This window comes from Lycium barbarum, chromosome 5 (genome assembly GCF_019175385.1).
Source record: "Lycium barbarum isolate Lr01 chromosome 5, ASM1917538v2, whole genome shotgun sequence".
Classification (NCBI taxonomy): Eukaryota; Viridiplantae; Streptophyta; class Magnoliopsida; order Solanales; family Solanaceae; genus Lycium; species Lycium barbarum.
The window spans coordinates 137,028,201-137,038,148 of NC_083341.1; the positions used below are offsets into that span (position 1 = coordinate 137,028,201).

Below are 9,948 nucleotides of genomic sequence, written 5' to 3' on the forward strand. Positions count from 1 at the left end.
CTTCAACATAATATATACACTATTTAAAGATAATTATATACATACAGATAAACTATAATATAAAGTAGGCCATCTAGTATCTAAGAAGCAGGGATGATGTAAGATTTTTGAAGGAGACCTTTTTCCACCAAATTCTAGAGGAGTGTAGAACATGGACAACGTCTAAACAGAACCTCGTAGAAACTTCCACTATATTTCCATCCAGAAGCTTCCGTATTTCCACTATATAATCACCCCCATCTTCCGTCGAACATTTCTATAATACAAAGCTAAAACTCACACACACAAAATCACACATCCAAAAATATCTCAAAAAAAGGGAAAATGGATTTTAGGCTGATGGGTATAGACAACACACCATTGTTCCACACTCTGCAGCATATGATGGACATTTCGGGTGAGGAATCAGACAAGCCAGTCAATGCCCCATCAAGGAAGTACGTACGTGACGCCAAGGCCATGGCTGCCACACCAGCAGACGTGAAAGAATACCCAAATTCTTACGTCTTTATTGTTGATATGCCAGGTTTGAAATCCGGGGATATCAAGGTGCAGGTGGAAGAGGACAATTTGCTGATGATAAGTGGAGAAAGGAAGAGAGAAGAAGAGAAAGAAGGGGCTAAGTATATCAGAATGGAGAGAAGGGTTGGGAAACTCATGAGGAAGTTTACACTGCCCGAGAATGCGAATACTGATGCAATTTCCGCTGTTTGTCAAGATGGGGTTTTGACTGTCACTGTTCACAAGTTGCCTCCTCCTGAGCCAAAGAAACCCAAAACCATTGAGGTTAAAATTGCTTGAAGGGGGTCTAGTTATGCTCTGTTTTGTGGACAAGGAAATGAAAGTTTTTTTTGTTTTCATGTTTGGTGGTATGATTAGTGTTAATAAAGATGTAGGATTACTATTTCGTACATCTCGTTTTGTTCATGTGCTCTCCAAGTATTATCAATGCCATGTGAAAGAATTGTTTATTTTGGAGTTTAATGCTTCTAGTATTTATTCTAAAGTATTGGTTGCTGAGCTTCTATCAAACAAGAATCATTTATTCGTTTTATCAAATTTACTTAAACTGCTCCAATAGAATATGTATACAATTCTTTCTTTAAGCAGTCTTAGGAAAATTGAACACGTCATCGTTAACTACTCCTTTCCTTCCAAAATTTACTAGATCAAAATGGAAATCCTTCTCAAAAATATTTAGTTATTGTTTGTGGGGAATTAGCATGATAGCTTCTATAAAAACATGAATCAGTTATTTGAGCTACTTTTACTACTGCTTCAATTTAAAATCTATTCAATTCATTAACTATTCTTTTCCTTCCAAAAAAATAAGAACAATGGGAATTCTGCATGCTATATTCAAGTAAATTACGCCAACTTATATTAGTAATATTCCAACTTCAGAATGTTACAACTTCATGCTATATTCCAATAAAATAATGTCTAGGAGGTCACAACTCTTACGAGTAAAACTTCTGGACAATATTCTGCAATTTCACTTATAATGATTATTTTTAATGAAGTTGTGGAGTTGATCACAAGGCCAAAACTTTAGACATATAATGGTTGTACTTCAGAAATTTTTGCATGCAGTGCAAGTAAACAAATTTTGCCCATAAGCAATTTGTTCTTCGAATTTTAATAATTGAACACTTGATCCAACAACTAAATATATCGCAAATAAACTTAGTTTTGAAACCTATAAGTTCCATATATCATAAAAAAAAAAAAAAAAAAACCACAATCATCAGTTTGTCAAAACAACAACAGGCATCAATGATGATTTTCCGATGTTTTCTAGTTTTTCCAATAACACTACTTCATTGAAATTTATTTTTCATATTTAAAATTCAAGTCCCACTTCTTCAACATATTATACTTCAATTGCTTTAAATTCAAAAAATACTATTGCGCAACAACTAAGAAGTAGGTGGAGGAGGAGTTGTTTTTTTGAGCGTATTTATGGGGCAATTCGCAAGAATGCCCTTATTTTGGGGTGGTCTTTAATTTTTGCCCCTCAAATTGGTAGTCTTTATTTTTTTTCTTTGCCTAATACCATGAGGTTTGGATTCAAATCTGGCTTAGTCAAAAAATAAAAATCACAAGGCGGAGTTTTGTAGTAAAGTTAGGCTTCAGACAGAATTTTGAATGCAAAACTCTCCTACATGCAAAGTTTTGAACTGTTTTGCATTCAAAACTATGTCTGCGGGTAGAGTTTTCTATTCAAAACTTTGTCTTGCTAATCTAAACCTCTGCCTTGCGAAATTTCTTTTTTTTTTCATTGAACTGGAGTTTAAACGCAGAACCTTGAAATATTAGGCGAAAGACAAAAATTAAAGATCACCAATTTGAGGGACAAAAATTAAAGACCAGTGCTTTTGAAGGGCAATCCACACAAAAAAAAAAATGTTATTTATAGTTAGGTATCAGTTGATTTTTTTGAGAAAACTAAGGACAAAGTTAAAGGAGAGACATCCATTACGTCCCGGAAATGTTTTATGTTAAAGTGATAATTTACGTTAAAATAGTTGGGCTGTCAAGACGATTGGGCCGTGGGCTTGTTTGGTTAGAATTAGAAAAAGAGAATTTTGGTCTGACATGCTTTTTTGGATGTAATATCCTGATTACTATTCCCTCCGTAATTATTTATGTGCTACTTTTCGCTTATTGAGAATCAATTTTCATAAACTTTGAAGCTACATTGATTAGATGAGTCAATTTTCAGGAGTAATATTTATTTTTGCTTATTCGGATCATTACAAGCATGTTTAGGCTTTCAACAAATCAGTTGGGCAAATTTTAGGTAAACAATAGGCAAACAAAATAGATAAATATAGGCAATTTAAATTAAATGAATGTAATTTTATCAGGTTTAATCTTTTTAAAGTTGATATGTAATCAATGGAACTGACCGTGCTAAAACTACTGACTCATGGAGTGCATAATACTTTTCTCTGATCAACAGATCTTGTTAGAGCCAGTTTGGATTGGCTTATAAGTTGGTGAAAACAACTTATAAGATGTTTTCAGTTTTTTTGAGTGTTTAGATGGCCAACTTATAAGCCATTTTGTGCTTAAAATAAGTCCAAAAAATAATTGAGCCCGTCTGGCTTTGCTTATCTAAAGCTGCTTATAAGCTGAAAAGAGCTTATAAGCCAAAAAAAAAATAAAAAAAAATTGGGCTTATAATTTATTTTCAGCTTATAAGCTGCTTTTTTTAAGCCCATCCAAACAGACTCTTACTCAAATTCTCGTTTTATGGACAAATAAAAGAAGTCAATACGAGTATTACTTTCGATTTTTTGGTCATTTAAAGCACACAAGTTCAATTTTAAGTGACGACTCCATTTAATGATAAAAATTTATTTATTTTGACAGATTTTATGAATCATCTATATATTCCTACTAATTAACTTTCATAAGTCATTATCCATCACCAATTCAGAAATTTGCATAAACATATTATTAAGAGCTCGTTTGGATTGGCTTATAAGTTGCTGAAAACAGCTTATAAGTTGTTTTTAGCTTTTTTTTTTAGTGTTTGACTGGCCAGCTTAAAATCATTTTGTATTTAAAATAAGTCTAATTGGCTTAACTTATCTAAATCAGCTTATAAGATACCTTTTTTTAAGCCCATCCAATCAGGCTCTAAGTCAACTAACACTTAAAATAAAATTCCACTGACGTCGCGAGAATTTTCATGGAAATTAGTTATCAATATTTCATAATTCCTTCTTCCTTTCTGTTTTAATCAAATAATATAGTATATAAAAAGAAAAGAAAAAAAAATTATAAAAATCTTTACAATATCTCTCCCTAAACTATTGTGCAAGTAAACCTATAAAATTATCACTGCATATTTCACGTATCCTGATAATTCATGCTTAAATAGTTTAATTATGTTACAGATTTTATGAAATTTATATACTAGTACTAATTAACTTTCATAAGTCATTATCTATCACCATTACAGGAATTTACTAAAATACATTATGAGTCAACTAACACTTAAAATAAAATACAAATACTGCTGATGTTGCTAATTTTTTCAAAACAAAAATAAGTATTACACCAATTCAAGGAAATTGGTCATCAATTTTTCATAATTTCTTCTTCCTTCCTATTTTTAATCAAATGATATTATAAAAAATAAAAAAAAATCTTTACAATATCTATCCATAAACTATCATGCAGGTAAAGTCTCGGGTCTCCATAGATAATCACCCGACCCGTAACCAAGATCCGAATGATCAAACAACCCATCTAACCCAACATATTCACCCATAATATTATCACTATAATAATTATTATCCAATTCAACACTTCCCAAATCAAACGAGTCATAACTCGGCCAAAACTCGTTACTGAGTCCACCTCGGACCGACTCAGTTTCCAACTCGGCTGGTGGAGGTAGCCCGAGTTCGTCATCGGATGCTTCTAGAAGGTATCCTAACTCGGGTTGTGATTCCCCGGTCGAGGGTAAAGTAGTAATCTCCTCCTCGAGAATTTTAATGAATGAGTCGATGTCATGACTCGGAGTTGATAACTCTGAGTCGTTTAATAAATCGTCTAAGAGATTTTCTCTGACTCGTTTAACCTCGGGTGAGTTGATTTCCAACTCGGACGAGTCATCATGAACTCGTTTTCTTGAATCCATTTAATTATATATGATAATAGAAAAGAAATGGAAAAATGAATTTAAGGGGATTTTTGGTGTAAGAATAATAGAAGACACGTTTGTTTACGTTGGATGAGTTGAGGGAACAACAAATGAGAAGGTTTATATAGTGTGAGGGACAAAGGTGGGGAGGAGTAAGTAATGATGATGATGTTGGCACGTGAGTAGGGTCCACTTTGACATGGATGTCTTCACCTTTTATTTTATTCCTAAAATTATTTATTTTTAGTTGCTTAGTCGGTATTCATTGTTCAAAACTCAAGACTAATCTAGATTCTTGTCCATATTCATCATCCTGACCAATTTGAATTTGCGTTCATGTCTAGTATCGTTTTTGACATGGCGTCTTGACCCCCTTTTTTTTTTTTTTTTTTTTTTTTGAATTTAAATCCTAACTAATTCGAATTCACAATCAATGTCTAATATCCATTTTGACATGCGCATCTTGCCCTTTTTTTTTCTTTCTAAAATTAGTTATTTGCTTATTTAGATTTTATCTTCGATACTTGATAGTTACAGTAAAATTTTGGTTAATTTGAAGCATCAAGTAAGGTTTATATATATATAAAAAAAAAAAAAAAACTATGTATTTCAAATTTTATATTCTCAGAATTCAAATTTAAAACTACTAATTAAGAGCGGAGAAATTCTGTTTTAGCCCGCCGCTAGGCTTTAGTGATATACATATTTGTTTTCCTGCATAAACGTGTCCATGTCGTGTTATTGGATTTTACTATGGTGTGAATTCTAGAATTAAAATATTGGGGATTGTGGGAGCCTCTCGATTCTCAATAAAGTCTCGAGTTTTGGCATCAATAATAGATTCTTTTCTTTTTTTCTTAAAAGCACTTGTCTCCTTAAAAATGAAGAACCTTGTAAACCAGCAACAAGGCTTACACAGATTTTCTAAATTTTTTTTATTTATGTCTTAATACTCTACTTAATTGTTTTTGTTCTTTTGTTACATGAGCCTGTTGCTTGATTCATTTTTTATTTGTTCTGTAAGTTTAAATAATCAAAATTTATTAGCTTGATTAATTCGAATCACATTAAAAGGATATATAATTGTATATTCGAGATTTAAATTTGAAACATCTTATTGAAAATATAAAAGAATTTCATCATCTCACAATATCACCCGACTTTCAATAATTTATTTTTGTTCTTACTATTTTAAAATTTAAGATATTTGATTAAGAATTTTTTTTTTCTATTCCACCATATTGCTCGACTTTCTGTAAAAAAAAAAAAAAAAATCCTTCTAAAGTGGTGTGAATTGTGGTTTCGAATTTTCGATTTTCAGATTTGGATTGTCAATCATGGCCTCTTTCGTTTGCTTTTTAGTTTGTTTTCTTTTTTAGGTTACAAGGCAAAGTCATTGTGGTGAACCCAACGTTTTACGGCAAATAGCGGCCAGTAATATTCTAAACGAGTTTTTAAAGAATGTCTTTTTCATTGGATGTAATTTTGTTTTGGGTGCCAACTGGATTTGATGAGAAACATTGTGGAGTGATTGAGAGATCTGTCTGTAGTTTGTGTTAAAAGTAAAAGACATCGGGCAATTTGCACGATTGCCTCTATTCGGAGGTGGTCTTTAATTTTTATCCGATAGGGTTAAAAAAAAGAAATTACAAGCCAAAGTTTCATCGTAAAAATAGGTATATTCGAGCAAAATTTAGGTTGAATTCTAGCAGAGTCAAAAATAAGGCAAAAGTTTTTTTTTGTTTTTTTTTGCCTTAACTTTTCACGAAGTCTTACCTTGTGATTTTTTTTTTTTTACTGAGCGGGGATTCGAATCCAGAACCTCGGGATATTTTCAGCTACTTTTTTAAGCAAAATTAAAGACCAGCAATTTGAGGAGCTAAAATTAAAGACCAACGCCTTTGAAGGGACATTGGTGCAAAAAAAAAGAAAGACATCCCCTTTTGTTTTAATATTCGAAATTTGCCAATCCAAATTTATTTAGATTCGCATGGCGCATGATCCATTTAAAGAGAGAAATATTCAATTTTATTAAATTTTTATTTTCAGGACTCAAATTCAAAGGCTTTTTAGTTAGGGTTGCAGGTATGTTTTCTATCAAATTACATCTCTTTGTGTTACAAGAATTATCTTATGCTTGTGCTAATGGAAGACAACATGTATTCATGAAATACTAATAAAAAACATCTCTTGGTGGTAAAAGAATACTCTTTAAGCATTCTTAAATTGATTTTTACCAACCGTTTACCGTTTTAATGGTAAAGCTTTTTGGTTTTAGGTTTACTTATTTATCTTGATGTTGGTGTCATATAAAGTTGGTTGTTTAATCATAATCGACTCTCTTTATAGCTGTAGTGGATGCGATGCACAATCAAACAATTGAAAATCCAAATTCCCTTATCCCTTGCATTTTTTTTTAACTGGCATCCATAAATAAAAGAAAAGGTTAGAATATAATCACAAAAAACTACACGAAATTGATTTTTAAATACTTAAATTGTATGACTCTCTATTTATATGTTTAATATTTCAAATAATAGTGGCACATACTGAGAAATTTCGAAAGCTAAAATATAATTTAAAGTCGTGGGGGAAACGAAGATTCAAGACAGCTAATAAATTCCTCTCGTGTTATTATGCTACTTGGAAGTAATGATAAGTTCCAAATCTACTCACAGGCGTGCAAGAACATAAAGGCACCGTCGTTTTCAACAGTTTAAGGACAAAACATTAGTATAAACTTCTTCTTTCGAAAAAAAAAAAAAAGAAGAAGAAGAAGAGTTAGGCAACTTTTGACAAAATTGGAGATATACACACAAGACATGTTCCAAAATTGTAAGTCGGTGCACATAGAATATTATTTCATTTATTCCGCTTTATTTGACATTATTTTCTTATTAATGCGCTTAAAAATAATGATATATTCTTACATAACTTTAAATGAGAAGTTTTGTAGTCAAATGTACGTATATGAGACGGATAGTCGGATAGAGATATTTGAATCATGCGCATATCAACCTTTATTGTACTCAATAGTTTTTCAGATCAAATTAATTGTGTCCATACATACATATATAATACGAGAAAAAAACAGATAAACGCCCATAGTCGGTATCAAACAAAATACGTCCACCCTCGACATTACTGTATATTTCTATGAAATCAAGCCTAATATATAAAACGAACATATCTCGGCCGGTGCATTTTTGATTAATTTTGTTTTTTGATTAATAAATTTGGGCACGTTGTGTAGTGTAAATGGTCTATGTAAAACGTGACATATACAATTTGTTCACTTGTAAAAATCTGGCTAATCTTAATTAAGAATCTATATTAATTTATTTAATTTAAAGGCCAGCTCCTTTCTTTGTTCTTGAAGAAGGAAATTGTTCAAGTCATTGGCTGTTCCTTGTTTGGTTTGTAAACGACATGAATCAGACTGCATCTCTAATTTTTTACGTTTTTCCTTAAAATATATAGTTAGATCTGATCTGGTTTCTTGGTTTTCAAATGAACCCTCATTTACTACATTTGTCCATTTGCTTTTAATATTGCCGTAGGAATTGGATCTTTATGTGACTTGGACAACTTATTTTAGGTTGCTTATATAGTTAATGTCTACTTAAATTTAGCATTTATGTCAAAAGATTAAGTAGGCTGCTATTAGTTTGCCGTCCAAATTTGGTATCATATCTAAGACGTACACTTTTTATTTAAGAAGAAAAAGGAAGACATTGAAAATCAAGTCTATACGTGAAGATTTTGTCGGTCCATTATATACATCTTACTAAGGCTATGCCATTTGATCATAGGCCGAGTTAGAGTCTTAGTTACATGTTCGGCAGCACTCAATTAGTCAAATATTGTATTTGCGTTAAAAAAAATACTTAATATTTATAAACAATTTATTTAGAACTCATTAACTGTTTTTTCTAAAATTAGAAATTCTAAATGTGCCACTGCCTCTACCTTTAACTTTTGAAGTTATTGTTTTTGCATGTTTTTTCATGGCATTAATTTAAAAGAAACCTATTTGAATTGCTGTAGTTTTAACAACAAGAAAAAATATCTACTTCCACCATTTTTTTCCAAAATATTCGAGAGACATTTTCGATCAAAGTTTACTGGGAAAAAAAGGGTTCAACAAGAACATAACTTAAAAGAACTGAAAAGTTTTTAGTACAAAGATGGTCAGACGGAAGCTAATCAGGAAGAAAAAAAAATTAACTCTAAAATACCAATTCTATTTTAAAATTAAGTAGGCTGACTAGTACCGTTAATGACATGCAACTCCATGATTTCATTGGCTTGGCTGATGTGTGTTGAGTTGTTCAATTATTAATTTATTGCATTTAGCAATAGACCCTGTACTTGTTTATGCAAAAGAAATTAAAAAAATAAAAGAAAGTATGGTATTCTGCAGAGGTAGAGCGATGATTCAACTTAATTGGTTCTAAATTTTAAAATGACGAGTTCAAGAGATAGTAATTGAGTTCTAAAATTTTAATATTTATATATATTTAATCAATTTCTTAAACCAAATACCCTATTTAAGCAAAAATTCAAACTCGTATCCGGACTTCTAATTCCATCGTGGCGGTAGAATAGTGATAACCTGAGACGCAAGTTGCTTTGGCATTATTTATGATAAAACAATACGTGAACAAATTGCTCTTTGAAGTATCGGTTTGGACGTACAATTATTGCATCAATTTATTTATTTACTACACATTTTTTAAGGAACCCATGGGTTTGGTTCAGAACCAACTAGACACGCCGGTCCACGTTCCATGTTTTCGCTTTAAGTATCCATATTTTACTTGAAGTGTATGAACTAGTCGGATTAGGTTATAACTCATTTTAATTAAGAAGTTGAACCTAAAATTAGTGGAGATGGGTTAAAATAACTTGAAAATTATGTCAAAAGAGGATTAGGAGATGGATCATGTTGAACAAGTGGAGTTTATGTACCGAGAATTTCCGTCGTTACTTTGGTTTTTCGTAAAAATATTGGAAAAATCACTAAACCTTTACTAAATATTAAATTCGAATCCGTAATTTGAAAAATACAATCCATTCAATGTTAAAAACCTTGAAGGGAGCCTTTGGAGAACATAAAATTGTCTCTTCGTCTCTTTGTGACCTACAGGGTCACGAGTTCGATTAGTGGAAAACCAACCACAGATGCATGCCTCAAGATATTGTCAAGTATTTAAATGTATGTTGCGTACAACCTGAGTCTATCATACATATTGTTTGCTTTGACACGTATTTATCTCTTGGGCTAA

General features: G+C 31.5%; 2 protein-coding genes across 2 annotated transcripts; one reads left to right on the forward strand and one right to left on the reverse strand.

Moving 5' to 3' along the window:
- The first annotated feature begins 248 nt into the window (after window positions 1-248).
- On the forward strand, window positions 249-984 carry LOC132641791 (17.3 kDa class II heat shock protein-like). Its single transcript, XM_060358882.1, has one exon. The coding sequence runs from the start codon at window positions 325-327 to the stop codon at window positions 799-801; it is 477 nt and encodes a 158-aa protein (XP_060214865.1). The 5' UTR covers window positions 249-324; the 3' UTR covers window positions 802-984.
- A 3,030-nt stretch (window positions 985-4,014) lies between these two features.
- On the reverse strand, window positions 4,015-4,764 carry LOC132641792 (uncharacterized). The gene has a single exon (XM_060358883.1). It carries the CDS (start codon window positions 4,655-4,657, stop codon window positions 4,187-4,189), a length of 471 nt encoding a protein of 156 aa, XP_060214866.1. The 5' UTR covers window positions 4,658-4,764; the 3' UTR covers window positions 4,015-4,186.
- Between the last annotated feature and the right edge of the window lie 5,184 nt (window positions 4,765-9,948).

What these genes read in the sequence shown, in the direction of transcription:
- LOC132641791 (XM_060358882.1), top strand. Translation starts at nt 325, where the DNA reads ATGGATTTTAGGCTGATGGGTATAGACAACACACCATTGTTCCACACT.
- LOC132641792 (XM_060358883.1), bottom strand. Translation starts at nt 4,657, where the DNA reads ATGGATTCAAGAAAACGAGTTCATGATGACTCGTCCGAGTTGGAAATC.